This window comes from Nuphar pumila, chromosome 16, assembly GCF_984573655.1.
Source record: "Nuphar pumila chromosome 16, dmNupPumi1.hap1.1, whole genome shotgun sequence".
Taxonomy (NCBI): Eukaryota; Viridiplantae; Streptophyta; class Magnoliopsida; order Nymphaeales; family Nymphaeaceae; genus Nuphar; species Nuphar pumila.
Genome location: NC_143264.1, coordinates 43,599,828 through 43,624,265, shown reverse-complemented (window position 1 = coordinate 43,624,265; position 24,438 = coordinate 43,599,828). Strand labels below are relative to the sequence as shown.

The 24,438-nt window shown below is 36.0% G+C and overlaps 1 protein-coding gene across 1 annotated transcript in view; it reads right to left on the bottom strand.

Moving 5' to 3' along the window:
* Positions 1-1,888: 1,888 nt before the first annotated feature.
* Positions 1,889-24,438, bottom strand: part of LOC149813210 (uncharacterized) — a 43,794-nt gene continuing 21,244 nt past the window's right edge. The window contains exons 6-8 of the mRNA XM_089991281.1: positions 5,281-5,363; positions 5,037-5,130; positions 1,889-3,150 (exon numbers count right to left, since the gene is read on the bottom strand). Coding sequence (XP_089847407.1) covers positions 2,450-3,150; positions 5,037-5,130; positions 5,281-5,363 — 878 coding nt within the window. The 3' untranslated portion in view covers positions 1,889-2,449. The remainder of the gene's footprint in view (positions 3,151-5,036; positions 5,131-5,280; positions 5,364-24,438) is intronic.

Below are 24,438 nucleotides of genomic sequence, written 5' to 3'. Positions count from 1 at the left end.
AGTCTATTATGACCAGGTCAAAGCCCTAAAATGGTTGGTCAACAAACAGTCAAAGACTTGGGGATAAAATCATCTCAACTACCAAAAAGAATGGCCAAAAGTTGGTCAAGTTCAAGACCAAGACCAAACTTAACCAAGTTAAGCTAAGTCGAGCCGAGCCAGACCAGACCGAACCTAAACCTAAACTCAAACCCAAATCCAAGTCTAAGTTCAAGTACAAATCCAAATCAAAAGTTTAAAGTTTAATTGGCATGCCCCATTGGGCCTTGGCCATAAAAGCAACTCTAACCCTTATAAGCCCATGTGATGGTCCCTCTTATCTCCGATCAAAGTTTAAACTTTTTCAAAATGGTGTGGTTTCTCTCCAAAACCAAACTTAGACATATTATGGTAAATTGATTGGCTTAGCTACGTTGTTTCTCACTTAATTTTGAGAAAACCTCAACAATCTATCACGTTGATCAAATTTATGAAAAAAATCAAGTGGTTATTCATGAAGTTTTAATTTATAAATGAAGATACATTTTGGGTTTAAACCTCCACATTAGTATTACTTAGTTATAGTCAATCTAATATCTTCATAGTGTTAGCTTTGAATTAAAATTTTTATTTGACTTTTCATACACAACAATACACACTTTCGCTTTAGGTCATAGTGTACATTTCAGTATATAGAAGTTGCATATTAAGGGTTTTGTTTTGTATCTCAGTTACATAAGTGCTTTAGAAACAAAGTCCAAGTCACATAAAAGGTGACCCTACCTTCACACTCACATAGGTGAGTTTATCAAGGGTTTAAACCTGTTTGAAATACTCCAACCATAAGGCCTATAGATCTCATTAAGAGCTCAATTTGAGCTTAACTTTTGTAAACAGGTTTCAAGCATTTGACATCAAGAATAGAGAAATTATAACATTGTTATTCCCATTGAACTACTTGACATGGGGGTTTGCTTCTATCGTGGTACTTACAACCATAATTTATGGTAGTACACGATGTTATGCAAAAAGGTCTTTAGCAACCATTGTGACTGCTGCTACAAACCCTTTTTCCGCTTTTTCACCCTCACCTTTGATTGCATACATGTTCAATTTATTGCTCGAACGAGAAGGGTGCTCTCTCTCTCTCTCTCTCTCTCTCTCTCTCTCTCTCTCTCTCTCTCTCTCTCTCTCTCTCTCTCTCTCTCTCTCTCTCTCTCTCTCTCCGTTAGCCACAAACTCACCAAAGATTTCATTTTGTTTTTGTCCACATTTTGTTGTAATATCTTCAGGTTAGTGTTGATAATAATATGAAGGGACATACTCAGGATGTTTCTGTATTCTGGGGTGGAAGGAACAGTCTATAGACTGTTCTCACCCTCTACCTTATGCAAGGAGTGACAGCTTTCAAGACTCAAGCCCATGATTCCCCATTGATAGCCGGAGTATTTATAATTTTATACCACTGCACCAAGCAATGGCATCCGATATTCGTAACGATATTGTAGAGGTTTAATCTTAAATCAGGTAGCTGCAAGTTTAACCTTATAAGTACGTGATCCTTATATTCTCATCTTTTGTCTTTTTTGCTTCAAAACGAGTACCATATGATCCTCGTAAGTAGTCTAGCATCCACATGCATCTCTTCATAATGAACCTCATTAAGGTGCATTCCTGCCCCATGGAAGAAGGCCCCACAAGGAAACCGCACAGAGCCCTCCTGCAGAGATAGGGTCCACCCTGTGCAAAAGAAGCCCCATGTTTGCATCATACCTTAGGGCCGCCCAAAAATGTTCCTGCTTTCATGCATTTCCATGGCTTATACGGCAACTAAACATAAGCACCAAACAAGGACACAAAATTATAAGCGTTATGTATGAAGAATAAAGCTATCAATCTCTTTAGGCCATTTTGGTTGGTTCAAATAGGATTTTTCTTGTTCATTCTCAAAGTTTGCATCACTGGTTCAAGCATAACCATCATGTCCAGTAAGTGCCACCATCACCATAACGTTCAAATCCACAGCACACAAACCATGTTCTTTTTACAATCTGCCCCTTGAAAATAGGCCCTTGTGCTGACCATATATCTTGTAGATCAAGCAATGCCGGCGTGAAATTCCAAATGGGAGAATCTACAATATATGGCGTCTGAGAGGCGCCCAACCTTTACAAACGACCAGCAAACCACGAGCTCCTTAAGGAGAGAATTCAGGGACGTTCAGGTAACTCTGTCCATTATATTATTATTTTACACTTGTATTGGAACATTTTATACACTGTTGACTCGTGTAGCATAAACATAACAAGACTCAGCAATGTCCCAGATGGAGGACAGATGATCGAACAACAAGCATGCACGATGCTCCAGTCACATTGAGCATGGAGGCGGCAGGCGAAACTCTGGAAAATTGCAATCCTCATAGTTGTATGAGAAGCCTGTACATTTCCACAAGCACTCAAATATGTACTTAAATCTGAAGAGGAAGTCCGAAATTCTGGAAGGTTCTGATTTCCCCACCCAGTCCTGCAGTCACAATCACTAGTCCCCAGGCTGCCGCCGTGGACCTGCTGGCTTGCACCGGCTTACCATCAGTACCTCCTCTTTCGCATGGTCTGGAATTGGGGGGTGGACTCCCGTGCTTATCGTATGTCATAAGCTTCTCCTCGGGCCATGTTGCTGTACCCCTATCACAGAAGAAATTACTGGTTGAGCCTGAACCATGTGGCGATGGAAGCGGACTGCTACGGTTACAAGCTTCACCACAATTCCCGACCACTATGCCTTCTTGTTTATTGCTTTGTATAGGTGACCAGGGGCCACCTTGAAAAGTTGGAAGCTTGGGCGGAATCTGCAACAAGGAAAATGATGAGGCTCTGGACCTAGAAGAGAGCCCTGTTCGCCCATTTTCATGTGTTGAAATCTTGATTGGCTCACTGACAGCTTGATCGGTTAGCTGGTTGCCGGGCCATGGGATAGCCACTGAAACATCTCGACAGAAGAATTGTTCATATGAGCGGGTGATGCTTTTGTTTCCCCTTGATGCTGTGGGACCATTGGAATCAACATCATGTCTCCATATGTAAACATGTGAATCTTCACTTGCACAGATCACATACTTGCCATTTGCTGTGAAAGATGCCGCTATCTGGCTACTCGTGTTGCGAAAACCTGAAACCAGTGCATTGAAATGAACAAGTAGCTTAAGAAAGTGCAACGTCCTACAGTCAAAAAAGTGCATTGTCATCCAATCACCACCAGCATTCTTGGTTATAATAGATCTAATACTCTTAGCTGCCAAGTCTCCTTTGGTTTCCAATAAAATGCATACACCACATTGCAGTGATCTCATGCTTGAGATTAGTCAAATGCCTATACATGCATATGCAATCATAAAGCTGAAGAACGTGACAAGTTTCATCCTTGGTCATGGTAGCATCTTGTCATTGACAAGTTTTACCCCCCCCCCCCCACCCCCCAAAAAAATTCTCATGTGTTTGGGAGTAACTGGTTTAATAGAAGAGGGGCAATTCAGTTTTTCAACAGTAGTATTCTTGTAATATTAATAAGAATCAGGACATATAGGACACGCAGCGTAATATAACACTACTGCATGGCTTGTTTATAAATGTACCCCAAACGAGAGATACTATAAATAAATATACTATATTGGAGGCTCCCCCCTCGCTGCAGTATCCTCTTCTTTTTCCTCTCCCACTTAGAGTTTGATATCAGTTTTACATGGTATCAGAGCTAGCTTGTAGGTTTGATGTCCGTTTGACATGTTTAACTCTCTCTCTCTCTCTCTCTCTCTCTCTCTCTCTCTCTCTCTCTCTCTCTCTCTCTTATCTTCTTTTCTTTTCTTATTTGTTTCTCCCCACTTTTTCTTCCTTCTCATTGGCAGTTCCTAGGTCTAGTGCCTAGCACAAAGTTTCAGTTACTGGTGTGCAGATGATCTGACCTACCCTCTAGCAAGAGGTGAGGGTTGTTTGGCTGAAGAGAGTTGGCTGGGAAATGGGGTTTGGGATGCAAGACTAGGGAAACACCTTACAAGTTGAAATGTAAGGATTGGATGCACCCTGGCGAGCATTTTAAGCGGAGGCTAACAGAAAATGTGGATGACATCATTTGGAGTGGTTTCCTGAATCATTGGTTCCTACGCTTATAAATGAACCAATTTTGAGTCCTAGGTCAGCAGTTTCTGTATGGTTGATCTCCATCAATCAGGTTCCCACCCAATTCTGCCTGAAGAGAAGAGGCTTCAGTTGGCATTTCATAGGATTGAGGAAAAGTATTTTCATCATTCATAGACTCATCACTTCTTTCATAGCCTTTGCAATCCAGCATGACCAGACAAATTTGGTAGTTTGGATGGGGTCCTGTTTGAAAATGGGAATTCTGGATTGTTGCCTAGTTATAATTTATAAGGGCAAGGAACATGCTCTGATTTGGAAGTTGAGACATGCTCTATTATGGTGCATGCTTGACTAGAGAGAGAGAGTTTGAGATGTCACTTGTGTTTCTTTCCTTCTAGAATGGAGCATCTGATACTCCTTGCTGCTTTGTGCTAAAGAGAGCTGGCCTGGTGCATAGAAAATGTGTTGTGGCTTGCTTATGCAAGGCAATCAATAATTAAGAGAGAGAAAGAGAGACTTAGCCGTGCTATGAAAGGTGGTTATGCTATGAGTGACGGTCAATGAGGTATGAACGGAAGCATTTAACGAAGCAAACAAAGGGAAGAATCATAGGCAAGTAGAGCCCAGATAAGGTAGAGACCTGCAGCTAGTAAGTGAAGGAAGAAAAGACCTTTAAGAGACAATCTGGAGAAAAGTAAAAAGTGATTGAACAACAAGCCTAGATGTTAGTAAGCACCAGAGATCCTAAAGTACTTCATGATTCTCTGTTCAATGATACTATGTCAATCTTGCATCTAATTTTTTCTTTACACTGTTTGTCATTTTTTCGCAAAAAAGAAAAACAAAGGTTAGGCCTACAGCATCACAAACAGTTCTATCAATGGTGTTACTATGAGAACCAACTATGAATTGTAACAGTACCTTTAAACTTGTGAACAAGATCAACACCATCAAAAATCCTGACCCGTGAATCTGCAGATGTGATCAACACGTCCAAGGAATTGCCTGGGGAAAACTGTTAATCCATGCTAATCAGTTAACAAAGAAACAAGCAAAGCTCAGAAGCCAGAGCAAATATCAGCATCAAAGTTACAATGGGAAAAACTCAGGAGATAATATCTGATCATAAATGTGGCAACCAAAGAAGAAGAAGTCAAACTAATACCTGGAAACCTGTAATTTTCTTTCCCTGGGATTTCTTTTTCTTATTTAGCACATCTATTTGTTTTTCCTGCTGCAGCTTATTTCCTAACCAATCAGATGAAAATGAGTAATTAGAAGATGCACTAGGTGAATACAGCTCAAGTCAAAACGAAGGATGGCTAGGGAAAATCGACATCCATCATGTATGCGACACCACAACAAAATCATCTTTGTTGGACAGATCGAAAAGAGCGAAAACATCTTTAGCACAAAACAGAATCATCTCTGCCAGAGAAAAGGCATAAATATTTGACATTTAGATCCTGAAGTGCACAGTCTGACCAACGTCTAGAACAAAACCAAAACTAAGAATAATTTTATGTTGATTTTCTAAACCTTAACCAGTGACAACTAAGAAGTAAGAACACAGAACTGAAACTTCAGATAATCACACAGATGATGCCAGGAAACCTGCCTATCATGAGAATATGTGTCACACCCCAAAACAAGACCATAATTACTCATATTTTAGGGAGTGACTATTAAGCTGTTCATTTCTGCCTTCGGGTCTTAATAACCTGACAGAGTTTTGCAAAAGAAGAAAATAAGCATTTACATAGCATTTGTACAACTCTACCTATTAACTTAACTTTCATTACAATCTCTAATGCAAGCCAAAACACAGTTCAGAGACAATTACAAGATCTTCAAATACATAAGGCTAACAAACTAATGACTCAACTATAAACTAAGATGCATGACTCCCTTGTTGATATCCTCTTCCTAGTATCATGTGTACGTCTTTCAAAACCCTTGCTACCCCTATCAAGAGTTTAACAATAATAATCAACTAATGAGCTATGTCACATGGGTACGGGTACGGGTACGGGCACTGTGCGGGTACGATAAGGCAATTTCAAAAAAATGCGGGTACGGGGACACGGCTATATATATATATATATATATATATATATATATATATATATATATATATATATATATATATATATATATATATATATATATATATATATATATATATATATATATATATATATAAAGAGAGAGAGTTTGGATCTGAGTCTGGATTATATATGGATCCACTATATTAGGATCCATATATAACACATCTTATAAAAGGGAAGGGCCCTTCCCCTTTTTGCTCTCCCACTGTCACATCTCTCTCGGATTGTTGTAGGAAGAAGAAGAAGAGGAGGAGGTACTCTCCCTCTCTCGTTTGCCCCTCCCCCCCCTCCCCTCTTGTTTACTCCCCGGTACCAGGGGGAGACAAGAGAGAGAGAGAGAGAGAGCAAACACCCAAAAAAATGGGTTGGGTCGCGGTTAAACCCGACCCACAGCGTACCCACACACCGTGCGGTACCCGTACCCATGTTGACACGGGTACGGCTACCCATATGGAGTGTCTGTGTGACATAGCTAATGAGCTATAATGCTAAGTAAGCAACTAATCACAGCCTCAATAATTAGGTTTTATATGTTTCCAAAGAAACAGTTAAAGGGACATTTGCGAAAAGTCAACACAATAAATTTTAAAATTACTTTTGCGAATCTAGATTTGAATCAAAAACTGCTTTTTAAAATGTGGTACACATAAAAGACAGCAAAATAGATCTTAAAACACTTTGCAAATCATTATGCACTTTCACAAAACTTGTTTTTCAAATGCAGTACAATTATACATTTTCTTATTTCATTAATCTTTTAGAAAACATTTCCACTTAGAACCGATTTATATTCCCACCAAAAATCGAAGGGTCGATAAATCTGAATTTTATTTGTGCTGATAAAATTCCTCCGTACTTCAAATAGGCCGATAGCAATAGTGGTTACAGGTTCCATCACCCATCAGATATTCAAAAGGGGGTCAGAGATCTTGTATCCCTCTCAGAAACTTCAATGGGTCAATCATTGGTTTGGGATTTCATCTTTCCTATTGACTACACCAAAGGGCCACTTGATTTCTCAGGACTAAGCCAACTGAGTGGATAATCCAATGACAAGCCAAATGGGCCGATTATTCTTATTCAATAAAAGGTACATACCCTGGTAAGGTTGTCGGGGGTCGATATGCCATGCAGCTACCAGTCCACTTACATTTATGTGAATGGACATTTCAATTTCAAATACTTAACTTTGATAAAAGCAACATTCTTTCGATGATTTCAAATCATTTAAATGCAACTTTAATTTGATTTTCAATGCTAAATCTGATTTTTTGAATAATACAGAAAAAAGAGGGTGATAGCAAAACAAAAACGATATGTGGACACAATTAATACAATGATCAAATTTATAAGAGCTTGAGCTGATTACTTTTGAACAATTGTGAAAATCTAATGGCTTTTCAATAACATCTAGAAAATCAATTTAACTTGAAGAAAGTTGCCAAACCACATTTAATAACAATAAAACTTCATGATTTATGAAAACCGGTAATTTGAGAAAGGTATAGAAGCTGAAATTATTATTGAGTTTATCAAACTAATTACTAATACCTACTTACGCAAGAGACTAACCTTTAAAACAGTAATGTAAATTCAGAAGCTCTAACAAAAATCAATTACTTACAAGAAATTAGCTTATGACGACCTTATTATGAGAATTATAGCGATCAGTCTAATGAAGCTTAAGAAAATCTAGGTCTAATTATGGATAACTATGACTAATCCCACATAAGAAAACAATTTATGACCAACTCAATCTTAATAGTTAAAACCTTAATTACTTACAAAACTATTACAACCCTAATTTTAGAAAGCCATAACTTCTAAGCTACAAATTACAAAACTAATTTTAAGAAAACCTAACTCTAGTATGAAAAGCACAACTAATTTTCTCGTAAGAAATTAACTAAGGCAAATCCTAATTATTAAAACCACAATTAACCACTTACCTAGCTATGTGAACTCCTCAAGTCGCCTCCGCTCCTTAGCCCCTCTTCCTTCCTTTTCTCCATTTCAATACCCCCTAGGGGTATGATAAAGCGGAGGGGGGAGGTACGTTAAATTGGGCCATGGGGAGAAATTACCATTTTTCCCTTGGACTTTTAACTTATGTCAACCTTTATTTTTACTTTCTTTTTATTCACCATTTACTTAAGATGATATATGTAAATAAGCAACTACCCCTTATTTGAATCCAATAAAAATATTTAAAAATTCAAGTTCCTGAAAGATACAAATTCAACTTCAGGGTTTCAATACAAATTTTGAAGTTTTGTGAATGGTCCAAAATTACACCTCTCAAAATCTTAAGTAATTCTTTGGTCTTGTATTTTTAAAAATTCTATCATTGCATATTGTTACTTTGTGTCAAATATCTAAGAGAAAATCTTTCAGAATTTAATTATTAAAAATATTTTTCATTACCTTTCACAACAATTGGAGAGATAAGGACCTAGGTTTGACTTTAAAATAAATCACTATAGTTAAAGTAAAATTAAGGCTTATAATTGGGGAAAACAGGGTGTGATGTTACATTATATTTTTGAGAGTATAAAAATCTCATTGATTGGAGACTGCTTTTCTTTCTTTTTTTAAACAAGTAGAATAGAACAAGCAAAAATGTAAATTGATTCATGCTTTTAATGCTGGAGTGCACATCATCATTGTTAGTATGTGAGTTGTATATATATATATGACATGTTTGTAATATGTATTACCCTACAGGGGTAGGGTACTTTTGTCTTTTTGACCTATGTAACTTTTGAAAAAATAAAATCTCTACCTTTTGGAAATAGCCAATTTGTATCTAAAAAACCTTTTGAGTTAATACATTCGGATATGGGGACCAACACCGGTTATGTCCAAAGGAGGAGTTACTTATTATGTAATTTTTGTGAATGATTATAGTAGGCATACATGAATCTATTTTCCTAGACGCAAATCTGAAGTATTTGAGTGTTTTAAAAAAAATCATAATTATGTTAAAAATCAATTCAAAACCTCTATTAAAATATTTAGATCTGATTCTGGAGGAGAATTTTTATCAAAAGATTATAAAAGCTTTCTTGATCAACAAGAGATTACTCATCAAAAATCTTGCTCTTACACTACACAACAAAATGGGTTGGCCGAAAAAAAAGCATGAGCACATTATTAAACCAATAGGACTCTTAATATCCAAAATTGTTCTAAAAAATTTTAGGCCGAAGCTTCCCTTACGACGATCTATTTAATCAATAGAGTGTCTTCTAACATTCTTGGAAACACTTCTCCTATTGAAAAATTGTTTAAAATTCCTGTCGATTGTTCAAGATTGAGAGTCGTTGGTTGTAAATGTTTTGTTCTTTCTAACAAAAATAATAAACTTTTCGCTAAGGACATTCCTTGTGTTTTCCTAGGCTATGCCGAAAACCAAAAAGAGTTTAGGTGTTATATTGAGAAAGACAAGCTTTATGTTTCAAGAAATGTAACTTTTCTTGAAAAGAAAAATGGTTTTAAAAAAATTGAGTCTAAGAAACCATGTGAGTATGGTAATATTGATGTAATGAATGAGCATAATAATGGTAATATTGATGATGTTGATGAAAGTAATGATATTCATGATATTCATGAGAGTGTCAATGATAACACTCATTATGATCATAAAGAAGATATGCATATTGTTGAACCTCAATGAACTTCAAACATATTCTCGTCGTATACAACCAACCACCATGTGCATTAGAAAGGTATATCCAAGGTCAAGACATAGATCAATCTAGTATTAAGAGATCTACAAGGATATCCCAAGCACCTAGTAGGTTTGTATTCTATGAGTCCTTTGAACCCTACTATAGATCGTGTCTTATGGCCATACATTCTTACATAGAATATTTTTCCTATAATAGAATATTTTTCCTATAATGAAGCCAAAAATCATAAATGGATCGAGGCCATGAATAATGAATTAGAAGCCTTAAAAAATGTCAAAACTTAAGAGATTCAATCATTACATATAGGAAAGAAAATCATAGGGTGTAGATGCGTATGTAAAATTAAAACCAAAAGTGATGGGACACAAAAAAGGTACAAAGCTAGGCTAGTAGCCAAAGGGTATAGTTAAGAATATAGGATAGGTTATGAAGAAACATTTGCCCCAGTAGCTAGGATGACCATAGTTTGAACTATCATCGCCATAGCATCCATTAGAAAATGGCCTATCCTTGAAATGGGCATTAAAAATATTTTTTTAAATAGAACCCTAAATGAAGAAGGCTATATGGAACCTCCACCCGAATTAGGTTTGGCACATGAAAAAATTCTTCAATTACGAAAAGCTTTGTATGGTCTAAAACAAACTCCTAAGGCTTGGTATGATCATTTTAGTGATGTAATGGTTTAACTAGGATTTAGATCTTGTTATACTGATATTGCCTTGTTTGTTAAGTCCTCTTGTGCAGGTATAATTATTTTTCTCTTCTACGAAAACGATATGATTATCGGAAGAGGTGATAAGCAGGGAGTTAGTCATATCAAGGATGTTCTAAAAAAATATTTTGATATGACAGATCTTGGCTTTCTTAGATATTTTCATGGGATAGAAGTTGCTTACTCACCCTATGGGTATTTTTTGTCTCAAACTAAATATGCAGCCAAGATAAGCGAAAGGTCAAGTCTTACAGATGAAAAGAGAGTGGACACGCCAGAGGTCATCAATGCAAAAATAAATAAAGATGATTGAGAACCTCTGAAAGATACAACCCCATATTGTCAAATGATTGGTGCCTTAACTCACCTTTCTATTACTTGTCTGGATATTGCTCATGCTATTCATACTGGTTGTAATTTCAGCATTCTCTCACTACAGTACATGTGAGTGTTGTAATGAGAATAGTTAGTTGTGTTAAAAATACTATCAATCTGTGAATAATCCTTGCAAACAATCAAGTTTTCAAATAACTTGATACTTCAAATACTCAAGACACAAAATAAATGCAGTGTTTATAAGCTTTACACCACAAAAGAAGTGCAATAAATGCACAGTGTTTAAAAGCTTTACGCCACAAAAGAAGTGTAATAAATGCACAGTGTTTATAAGCTTAAGGAGACAACTCCTTAATGTAATACATACCTTCAATGGGCTCACATAGCCCTTATTTATTATAAGCACTTAAAGAGACGTTGGACTATTCCCAACAACTCTTATTAGAGACGTTGGGAATCAGCCCAACGTCTACCTTTTAAAATGTGTACAACAGTCAATGGTTGACTGTTGTACATTGTACACAGTCAGGTCACCTGACTATGTACAAAAATATTACATAAAAGAACAAAAATAAGAAATGAAAAAAATTACAAAAATAAGAAAAAATAAAAAGGAGGAATTACAATCATATTCAAAAACATGAATATGCATAAAATGTAGAAATGACTAAAATACCCCTACAGCTAAAGAAATATATATTTTATATATATAAGTAGATGGATACATGTACATATATATGAAATATATATATGTATATGTATCTTCTTTTATATATAAAATATATATAGAAAATACATTGTCTTATGAATTATAATTTAACACCCCCCCCCCCCTCAAACTTAGGGCAAGATACTGAAAGTTTGCCAAGGAGGAAATTGAACCGCAGAGCACACAAAGCTTTGGTGAAGAAATCTGCCAACTGATATTCTGAAGTTACATATGGAAGATCTATAACTCCTTTCAGATATGCTTCCCGAACATAATGACAGTATCTCAATGTGTTTAGTCCGCTCATAAAAAGTATGATTTTTTGCAATGTATGGTGCACTCTTGTTATTACAGCATAGTTTGGTGGGCCCATCTATTGAGATCCCCATGTCTTCTAATAGCTTATGAATTCATACAATTTTCATGGTAGTAGTCGTCATGGCACAATATTCAGCTTCTGTTGAGGATAGAGACATTTTTTTTGCTTCTTACATCTCCATGAAATCAGCGAGTCTCCTAAAAACACACAAAAAACCAGTGGTGGAGTGACGATTATTTGGGTCACCTCCCCAGTTAGAGTCAGTATAAGCAATTAATTTTAATTCAGAAGAAGAGGATAAGAATACTCCCTTGTTTAGTGTGTCCTTTATGTATCTCACAATCTGCAAGATGGCACTCATGTGAACTGATGTTGGTGCATGTTGAAACTGACTTGCAGTATGAACTGCATAAGAGATATTTGGTCTAGTAATACTCATATACATCAAAGATCCCACAAGCTGTCTATAGAGGGTGGGATCGGAGAGATAAATACCATCATGAATCTTCATTTTGGCTCCTACTATAACAGGAGTTTCACAAACCTTATCATTCGTAATACCTGACATGTCAATAATCTCAGAGGCAAGCTTAGTTTGAGATAAAAAATACCCTCTATGAGAGTATGCTACTTCAATACCCAAAAAATAAGTTAAAAATCTCAAATCAGACATTTCAAACCTATCCTTCAAAATTGATTTTATGCTTTTAACCCCTTTAGAATCACTTCTGATTATAAGCATATCATCCATATATAAGAGCAGAATGATAATCCCTGCATTGGTTTTTCTAACAAATAAGGCAGTGTTAGTGAAACAGGAAGAAAAAACATTTTCTAACATTACGGAGTTAAATCTATCATACCAAGCCTTGGGGGTTTATTTTAAACCACAAAGTGTTTTCGAAGGCGAAGCGTTTTCCCTTTGGGAGTCTTCATTCCTGGTAGAGCATCCATGTATACCTCTTCATTCAGATCACCATTTAGGAAGGTGTTTTTAACATCCATTTGATATATGTTTCATTTGTTGATTGAGGCAACGATAATGAAACATCGAACAGTGATCATTCGGGCCACAGGGGCAAAAGTTTCTTCATAATCAATCATGTATTCATGACTATATCCCTTTGCAACTAATCGGACCTTATATCTCTCAAAAGATCCATCGCTCTTAGTTTTTACCTTAAATATTCATCTACACCCTATTACTTTCTTACCCTTATGAAGATCTTGGAACTCACAAGTCTTTGCCCTGTTGAGAGCTGAAAGCTCACATTCCATTGCTTTCAGCCATTCATCATTCTTTTTGGATTCTTCAAAGTTTCTGGGTTCTATATAGGAATGAATCGCGCTAAGGCAGGCTTTATGTTTAAGAGTAAACGAATCATATGAAATAAACCTAGAAGGCATCTTTCTACTTTTCTCAGTTCTTCGTAGGTTTTCATCATTTGTTGAATTGGACCCACTAGGTTCACTGAATTTTTCAATTGCACTCCTAAAACTGTTTCTATCTCTACATGTATACGTTATAGGATCTCTCAATGCTCCTTCATTTTTATGTTGGGAGATAGGTGGATGGTAAGAGCCATCTTCTTTATCATTGACGTCATTATGAATGAAATCGTCATCACTATCATCATCATGTGCTAACATTTCAAATAAAAAAGAGTAATTCATGTTTTCTTCAAACGGTTCACTCCTTTCAAAACCATTAACATTTTCCAAAAAACTCACATTTCTAGAAACATATAGCTTGTCATTCTTAATATCATAACAATGAAACCCTTTTTGGGTTTCGGAATATCCAAGAAAGGCGCAGGCAATGGCTTTTGATAAAAGTTTGTCATTCTTATCAATAAGAACGAAGCATTTACAACCGAAAATTCTCAACCGACTATAGTCGGGTTCTTTGATATACAATTTTTCAAAAGGCGAAATATTGTTCAAGTTTTTAGAAGGTAGCCGATTTATCAGATAGACAGATGCTAAAGCCGCTTCAACCCAAAAACCTTTTGTGATGTTTTGAGAAACAAGTAATGTTCGAGTTGTCTCTATTATACGTTTATGCTTCCTTTCGACTAATCCATTTTGTTAAAGGATTTTTAGACAAGATCTTTGATGAAGAATACCATGACTTTCAAAATAATTTTTGAATTCACTTGAAAGGTATTCTCCACCAGAGTCAGTTCTAAAAATTTTTAGATTCCCATTAAATTGATTTTTAATCATCATATGATAGGTTTTAAAAATCGAGAAAACTTCATATTTGTATTTAAGAAAATAAATCCAACAATATCTCATGTAGTCGTCAACAAAAATGACATAATATGCAAAGCCTCCTTTTGATAGGACGGGTGTCGGTCCCCATACATCCGAATGGATAATTTTAAAGGTCTTGTTGTAAACATAGATCTTTGACAAAAGGGCAATTTTTTTATTTTCCCAAGAATACAGTCGTTACAAGTGAAATCACTTTTACATAGACTTTTAACAAGAGGTAAATGAGAAATTTTTGCAACATTTGGATGTTCAAGTCTCTTGTGTCACACATTAATATCCTTTTGTTGGACAACATTACAAAACGGGTTCTTTGAAATTTGAAGGGAATCGACATAGTATAGATCGCCCTTCCTAGAGCCTTCCCGAATCAATCTCCCGGACCGCCGATCCTGTATCCAACATTTGTTAGATGAAAACTTTATATCGCACCCATGATCCGAGAGTTGAGAAACGGAAGGCAAATTTAAGTTTAATTTGGGTATAAATCTAATTTTTGGAATAAAGAACCCTTGTTTTTCAAAATTTCTTATTCCTTTTACTTCAAGAGATGTTCCATTCGCGATTGAAACAAAAGATGGAAAAGGATTTTTTTAGTATTCGGAAAAAGAACTAAAACTTGGGGTCATGTGAAAAAAAGCACCCGAATCTAAAAGCCAAGAGGTCTTACCGGGAGGAAAACAAGTTGACATGGCGACTCCGGAAATAGCCCATTTTAGAAGAGGTTGAAGTGTATCCACGATTTGTTGCATTGAGAGAACTCCATTTGAAGATGACGAGCACTCTTCCTTTTGAGGTTGGGATGTAGTAGTCATGGCAAGTAACTTTTTCCACTTTAGGCAAATAGGCTTGATATGCCCCGGTTCCTTACAAAAATAACATAAAAGCTTACTATAATCCTTCTTCCCTCCTTGACCACTTGAGTTTTGATTCTTGAAGTGAGGAGGCTTGTAGGTCCTTAAGTTGCTCCCCGGTCTTGAGACGGCATTAACTCCATTTTCTTCATTATTGGAAGGTGTAGCTAGAACACTTTGGTTGTTCTTGCTTATACCCATACGAGTCTCTTCCCCATTTAGTTTAGTAATTACATCTTCAAGAGAGGGGGAAGTGAAGGCGGATAAAAGAGAAGACAGGATTTGTTCGAATTCAGGCCTAAGCCCATTCAAAAAATTAAAAAATCTATCTTCTTCTAATTGTTTATGACAAAGCTCTATGGCTTCTCCACTCCATTTGGGTTCGAGCATAGCAAGCTCATCCCAAATAGAAGAAAGTTCGGCAAAATACTCTCTTATAGTCATCTCTCCTTGATGAAGAGTTAGCGCCCTCTTTTGGGGGTAATATTTATGGGATAAGTCCCTAGAGGTGTACACCTTCTCAAGGTACTCCCGTGCTTGAGAAGCCTTCTTAAAATTGATAATATTGGTGTTAATTCTTGTTTCTACGAATGAGAAAATCCATGAGAGGATTTTAAAATTCCTCATCTCCCATTCTTCATGCTTTTTGTGTAGTCTTCAAGAGCCTTGGCTCTTTCTTTGCCTTCAAGGATTTTTATTTCTCCTTTCTCCATCAAGGTTATCTTTGGCTCCGGTTCAGGAATTGAGCCTTGTACATAACCTCAAAGCTCTTTCCCTTTAACATGAGCCTCCATGTTTCTGGCCCAAACGTGATAGTTGGTCCCATTGAGTTTGAAGTCTGAGAGAAAAATGAAGGTCTTTTTCACCCATTAGAGAGGAGAGATGATGAAAAAGAATACGTACCACAAAGGATTTTTAGACCTTTCTTGATAGAAGAGTCTTCTAAAATATTGGATGAACAAGAGGATCCACTCCAATAACCAAAAAATCGAAAGCACACTTTTCGAGGCACCCAAAAAAGTGAAAATCCACACGATCTTTCTTTCTCCAACCTTGCTCTGATACCATGTGAATAATCCTTGCAAACAATCAAGGTTTCAAATAACTTGATACTTCAAATACTCAAGACACAAAATAGATGCACAGTGTTTATAAGCTTTACACCACAAAAGAAGTGCAATAAATGCACAGTGTTTATAAGCTTAAGGAGACAACTCCTGACTGTAATACATACCTTCAATGGGCTCACATAACCCTTATTTATAAGCACTTAAAGAGACGTTGGGTTATTCCCAACGGCTCTTATTAGAGACATTGGGAATCAGCCCAACGTCTACCTTTTAAACTGGGTACAACAGTGAGTGGCTGAGTGTTGTACACTGTAGCCACTGACTGTGTACAGAAATATTACATAAAAGAACAAAAATAAGAAATGAAAAAAATTACAAAATAAGAAAAAATAAAGAGGAATTACAATCATATTCAAAAACATGAATATACGTAAAATGTAAAAATGACTAAAATAGCCCTATAGCTAAAGAAATATATATTTTATATATATATATAAGTAGATGGATACATGTACATATATATGAAATATATATATGTATATGTATCTTCTTTTATATATAAAAAATACAGTCTTATGAATTACAATTTAACACAATCATGGTTTGTTTTTATCATCTTCATCCCCATTAGATGTTATTGCATATACTGACTCTGATTTGGGAGGAAATGTAAATGACCGTCGTTCAACCACAAGTTTTTGTATTTTTGTAAGTGATTCATTCGTATCTTAAAGATGCAAAAAATAACAGAAGGTGTCACTATCTTTCACAAAAGTTGATTATCGTGCAATGGCCACTACGACTTCTGAATTGGTATGGTTGTGATAGTTACTCGAAGACCTGAGGGTTTTCATATATGTACCCTTAAAATTATGTTGTAATAACAAGAGTGTCATCTATATTGCAAGCAATCATACATTTCATAAGCGCACAAAGCATATCAAAATGGATTGTCATTATGTCCGTGAAGCATTCCTGAAGAAAACCATCACTTTACCATATGTATCATCTGAATATCAACTGACGGACTCCTTCACTAAGGTGCTACCATCTCCCAAATTCCACTTTCTTCTTGGCAAACTCTCAGTTGTCATTTTGTGAGTTTGAGCCGGGGGGGTTAGAATGTGGGTTGTGTATATATACGACATGTTTGTAATATGTATTACCCTAGGAGGTAAGGAATTTTTGTCTTTTTGACCTATATAATTTTTGTAATAGGTGTCGCCCAATAGGGGCCCTTTTTATTTTTTATTTTAAGTTGTAATATGTTATATGGTCAAGGGCATTTCTGCCCTTGACAAATATAATAGCTATATAGTTGTTAGGGCTCCCCAAGGGTTAGAGATCTAGCTGTTTGGAGCTCTAACAACTATATTGGGGAGCCTCTCACTCCCCTTTGTGCCTATAAATATGGGCTTAGACCCCTTGTAATGCAATACATTTTGTGTGCATTTGATCCTCAATAAAGACAATATTTTTATATTGTGTGTTCATTTCTTTAAGCCCATAAGTGGCTAATGTGGTTGTGCTAATGCCCCTTTGTGTGGGTTTATATTTGCCTCTTGTTTGGGGTGTGTGGAAAGTTCGTGATTTCATTACAATTAAGGCAACAAGTGTTCTTGTGTCCTCTTGCATTCCACCATAACCATAGGCACCATTTGCAGATTTTAGTAAACAACTGCCTACTAAACATCATTTGTTTCCCCAAAAGAAACTCAATTCTGAAGTGAACTCTAGACCATATGGTCATTCAAAGCACCTGGATCCCATTTGGTGTTTTGTTATGATATGCAAAAGGCATGCCCAACAAAAACATGTTGAACCAAGCCATATAACTTAATGTGTGTTGCTTCCCCTAGTTCTTTATCAAGTTCAACTAAGCTATGACATATAGATGTGGATGTAGGGTTGTGTATGTTGAGCACACATGCACACACAGAGATAATACTTAATATTGACTGTCAGTGCAGAGCTCTACTACAATATAAAGAAAAATATAGAAAGCATAAAATATCTATAAAAGTATAAAATGTATCCTATACATCATATAGCATGTTATTTGTAGAAGCATCCAACACTAGAAACCAAAATAATCAGCACTGACACGGTTACTCTAGCATTTTGAAGTAAAATTTACACAAAAACTAAGTTAATTTTCTTTTAAGCATGCCATTCAAGCTTGGATGAGCTAGGCTAGCCTAACCAATAACTAAATTAGGCTATGCTCCATCCTAGATTATGTGAAAAGGAACTATGTAATATATTTCTTAGTATATTGCTCGCAACATGTGTAGTTAGAGTTACTTTAGGACATTAACTGAGCCCTAGAAGCCTGATTGGAGGTGTTTTGCATGGCACCCACCATGATGGTAGTTCGAAAAGGGTTTCAAAGTGCGCAAAACTAAGGGTAAGCGCATTTCTTTTGATGTTTTTGCCTTTAATCCCAAAGGGTAATCTCAAAGAACTCAAAATTGAGCCATAGGGTGTGGTTGAACCTAGATCTACCCATTTTTGCCGGAAATCAACTGTGCTTGTACCTTTAGACCTCGAAATCTTACCCTATCAGATAGATGGAGGGTGGAGGATGCTGCCCAAATGATCCAGCATAGAGATACTACAAACCGGTTGACTAAGGGTGTGGCTTGAATAAAATAATAAGTTGTACAAATTTAAATGCCATGTTTTGGGTCATTGCAAGTTTGCAAATCCACCGATTATGTAACCCATCTAATATTTGCGTTGAGCTACTTGTAAACTTTATAGAAGATAATTAAAAAAAATGCAAAAGCACAAGCAGCATTTGTCGAAAAAAATTATCAGAGGTCATCTCCAATTTAAAAGAAGATGACTAATCACCATCTTAAACAATTGAATGCTGCAGTAAACAAAGAAAATCATTAAGTTGAAATGATACTGAAGACAACTTTTATATATATATATATATATATATGTTTCTGAGCTCTACCTTGCGTAGCCTTTGGTCCTAGCATCATGTGTTTTGTAAAATTATATATTGTAACTCTTGTAATTTACAAAACATTTTAGCTTTTGCATGTAATGATATTTTGTTTTAACTAATTTTGATTGAGGTACTTAGATTTATTAATGGCACAATGTCTACCTGCTGAAGACAGCATGGCAATACTATGAAGATCCTGAAGGTCAGAGGGATATCTGACTTTGATATGGAGGTTCTATTAATTATCGATTTGCAAGGGGTTGTATCGTATGAAGCATAACATTGCTAATATTCCGAATTCGTGAGTGTGACCATGTGACACAGCCCAAGGCATTGACAAATGATGAAGATGCTAAGGAGCCACAACAAGATGTCATCTCTGATGTAGAACGCCAAATGATTGATAATGAAGATGACTTATGAGTTTTGTTGTTTTGCCACAAAACTTTTATATAATGAAATCTCGTGGCATTTATGTTTATGATTTTATAAAATGAATTTGTCAATTTGATGCTAATGGCATATCTATGTTTAGTTGATTTTAATGCTTGACTTTATTTTTTCTTGTATCCTATTAATTTTTTCTAAATCTTTCTGATTATTTGTATTTCTTTATTTTTGCAAATGATATCGGAGAATCAATTTGGTTTTATGCCTGGAAGATCAACTATGGAAGCTATACATCTTCTTAGACAACTTATTGAAAGATATAGAGAGAGGAACAAAGATTTGCATATGGTTTTTATTGATTTAGAGAAGGCATACGATAGAGTACTTAGGGACGTTCTCTGGTGGACAATGATGAAGAAAGGTGTTTCTCTCAAGTACATTAGTATAATTAAAGATATGTATGAAGGAGTAGTAACCAATGTCCGCACTTGTGGAGGGGTGACAACCAATTTTCCGATAATGGTTGGGTTACATCAAGGATCTGCTTTAAGCCCTTTCCTATTTGCGATAGTGATGGATGAGCTTACGAGATCAATTCAAGAAAATGTATCGTGGTGTATGTTATTTGTTGATGATATTGTTTTGATTGATGAGTCTAGAGCTGGGGTTAATGCTAAGTTAGAATTATGGAGACAGACATTGGAAGCTAGAGATTTTAAGTTGAGTAAGAGTAAGACTGAATATATGGAATGTCGGTTTAGTAAGCAACGAAGTAGTGATGGGAGTGTAGGGAAGCTTGGTGAGCAAGAAATACCGGTGAATGATTATTTCAAATATTTGGGATCCATCATTCAAAAGTATGGAGAAATTGATGGAGATGTAAATCATAGGATAAAGGTTGGGTGGATGAAATGGAAAAGTGCAACTGGAGTGCTGTGCGATCGTAGAATGCCATTGCGGTTGAAGGGAAAGTTTTATAGGACGACTATTAGACCCGCTTTACTATATGGTACGGAATGTTGGGCTGCCAAGAGACATCATATTCAAAAAATGAGTGTAGCTGAGATGCGAATGCTTAGATGGATGTGTGGAAATACAATAAAAGATAAGATTCGGAACGAGGAGATACGTAAGAAGGTAGGTGTTGCACCCATTGAAAATAAGATGCGAGAGAATCGTTTACGGTGGTTTGGACATATTCGGCGAAGGCCTAATGATGCTCCAGTTAGAAGGTTAGAGAAATGGGAAAATATATTAGTTAAAAGAGGTCGGGGTAGGCCTAGCAAGACTTGGATGGAGATGATAGGAAAGGATATGAATGCTTTGAACCTCAACGAGGACATGGCATTGGATAGAAATGATTGGAGGAAAAGGATTCATGTGGAAGACCCAAAATGAATTTCTTTCTTGGTTCATATCGCTGACCCCAATTGTTTTGGGATGAAGGCGTAGTTGTTGTTGTTGTTTGTTGTTGCAAATTTTTAAGGAACTTTTTCCCTCGCATCTCATGATATGCTACACTATCATACAGTATGATACACCCGTATGTCTGGCCCTTCTGATACGGGTTCCAATACGCTTTTGACAACATTGATATGGATGATGTCTTGGATGTGAACTAGCTAAGGATAGGATAGTTTTTGCTAGAGATTGTTGACTGCTAGCTAAAACAGATTTGTTTGGGTCAGATTTATCTGCATAGGGGTTGTGGCATGTTTTTATGTGGTGGTGTTTTGTGGCAATAATACTCTTGTAGCTGAGGAGGGGTGACTAAAAACTATGGAGGCGGATTCAATTCAGCTTATTCTTGTTCTAGACACGACCAACTACAGTTACTAGGCTGAGTTTATGAAGGTTGTTACAAAAGGTTATGGACTCAAAGGGTATCTCAATGGAACTCAAGATAAGCCTAAGACTAGGGTGGATGGCTATGATGAAAAGTTGTAAGCTTAGTTGTCAAAGGCAGCACCTAGGCGCGGCCTAGGTGACCTAGCCGCAGCCCCACCGCCTAGGTGACCAGGTTTGGGCAGTGCGGCCCTATATTGCCGCCTAGGCTGGGACCACTTAGGCTTAAGCCTAGGTCGGTCCACTTTTTGGGGTCTTTTTTTTGTTGACCTAAATCAGCATATAAAAGGGGGAAAGGGTGCTTTTCCCCCTTTTTCACCCCTCTCGTGTCTCCTCTCTCTTGCTAGGGCAGAAGAAGAAAAAGATGAAAAAAAAGGTGGAGCAGCAGTCGTTTTGAAAATCTGTCTCTCGTCATGCTGAATTATTTTAGTTGATTTCTTGGGTGATTTGGCTGATTTGTTGATGCAGAATTATTTTGGCTTCTAATTCATGCTATCTGAATGTCATGTGAGTGCTTGTCATAGTTGTGAGTCTGTTGGGTTTTGAGACTGATTCAGATTGGGTTTCTTTTGTGTTTTACTGTTTACTGTTTATATTTAGCATCATCATAATGTTGTGTGAACTTTGGAATTTTTAGCATCATCATAATGCTGTATTGCTTAGAAAGTGCCTCTTATTTGCATTTACTGTTTAGTGTGTGCTCTATTTTACTGTTTACTGTTTATAAAAATGGTGTTAATTTTGTATATATTATAAGTGTATGTATTTATGTATATGTATATATTATATAGTTTATGTATTTGTTTCTAACATATATGATATATATTAAATTTTTGTTGTTGTCTTATTTTAATTATGATGCTGCATATGAATTTACTGTTGTCTTATTTTGATTCTGATGCTGCTTATAAATTTAGCGTTTACTTTTTACTGTTTATAAAAAATGATTTATTTGCATTTACTGTTTAGTGTGTGTTCTATTTGACTGTTTTTTTTAGTTATATTTTTTGTTGACTGTTTAGTGTTTAACTGTTTATGATTTATGTATAGTTAATATATTAACATATTATAAGTGTATGTATTTATGTAAATGTATATATTGTATAGTTTATGTATTTGTTTTTCACATATATGAAATATATTAATATATGAGTTTATGTTATTTGTTGCTTACTCCTTTTAATTTAGCGAATTTACATGTTTCTTTTTTTTTGGATTCTTATTATTTTTTAGAACAATGGAAGGGGCTTCTTAATTTGTTTGAGCAGATTATGTAATATAATTGCTTTACAGTGTTCGACGACATGTTATTATTTGTCTATTGCTTATTGTTGATTGATTTTATGTTATATACATGTTTCTTATCAATTTTAGTAGTTTATTTACATATTTTGTATTTTTTTTATTTGGGGTACCGCCTAGGCCCTGCCTAGGTCTTTTTAGGGCCTCACCGCCTAGCGCCTATGACAACTAAGGTTGTGAGAATGGTATATGAATAATGCTAAGAGTAAAAGTGTGGATATTGGGATCAGTGGAGCATAGCATAACCATTAATCATGATGCTAGGTTCAAGGAAGCTAAGGATGCATGGAAGTTTCAACAAGTTTATGAGCAAGCAAATTGGCAAAGAACTGTCAACTTGTGCAAGAGTTTTAAGGCAAGAGACAAAGACTATTCAGAATTTTTATAATGAAATGTAGCAAGCTCTTGCATTGATGAATATAGCTCTTAAGTGTCCAAAGTGCAAAGAATTTAAGACTTGTATTCAGGCAGCAAACAAGGCAAGAGATCAGACTTGCACGATAGAGCTTCGTATAGTTCTTCATTTGGAATTTGACAATATTAGAAGTGTGATACTTCATATAGTTGCTTTGTCTACTCTTACTAACTCTCTCAAAGCTTATTGTAGAAGAGACTACACGTAAGTCTCTCTATTCTCGACCAATGAAGGATATTGTGTTGGTTGTGACTAACCAATGTATAGGCCCAAGGTGGGAAGCCTACACAATCTAGAATACCTAAGTGGATATTAGCAGTGTGAGGTGCTACTGCTACAGAAAATTGAGACATATAAAGAAGCTTCAAGAGGAAGAGACTTGGTGTGTCAGTGGTTGGTCCTCCTGCCATTGATAGTGTGAAAAGTGAGAAGACGTTTGGGAGTGATAGTAATGCATCTTCAACCGCAGGTACATCCTCAAGCACACTATATGGTATATATTTGAAGTTATTTGAGAGAATGCATCATATTCAGAACCTCTTGACTCATACCACCATTTTTGCTCCAACATCCTCCTCGACCTCCTCTACTATTGCATTTGCAAGTATACCTGGTATTGGCTCAAATTTGTTAATGGGTTCAAGGGTTTCATGCCACATGAACTTAGTAGTTAAAGTCTCCCCTAGACTGCCTAAATGCAAGTCTACCACCAACGAGCACCCAGGTGCCTAGTCGAGTACCTAAGCTAGCAAGCACCCAGGTTGCTATTTTATTTTTTTGTAATGTTTAAAACATTACAATTATATTTTGGTTGTGTATTTCAAAATATTTAAGTTGTTCAATTTTTTCTTATTTTTTATGACTTATATATTTTTATTTTAAATAGAGAGAGTTGTGATGCTTTTCTCCTCTTCTCATTTACATATTCTACTAGAAGGCTGACCCATAGGGCACTTCCCTACCTATGGGATCTTCAGATAAGCTACTCATTACAATTAATAACTAGAACTATTCTTTTTATTATAAGTAACTAATTATAGTTTTATAGTTAGAATTTTTTTTCTTATTGCAAGATTATTTATACAGTTTTTATAATTAGAGTTTCTCCTCTTACTGCAAGTTATCAGTTGCAGTGCTATGAGTAGAGGCTTGATCTCCTGAAATGATATTTCGAAACACGACCAACTCGCATTTGGATCTCGAGATGAGTGACTTCCATCTAAGATTGCTCCTCATCGTTGTCAATTTTGAAAACCCATGGCAACTCTCATGTAACTTTGCAGAAAATCATGAACCAGAACATTTTATAGCAAACATGTTACTCTATTAATGTAC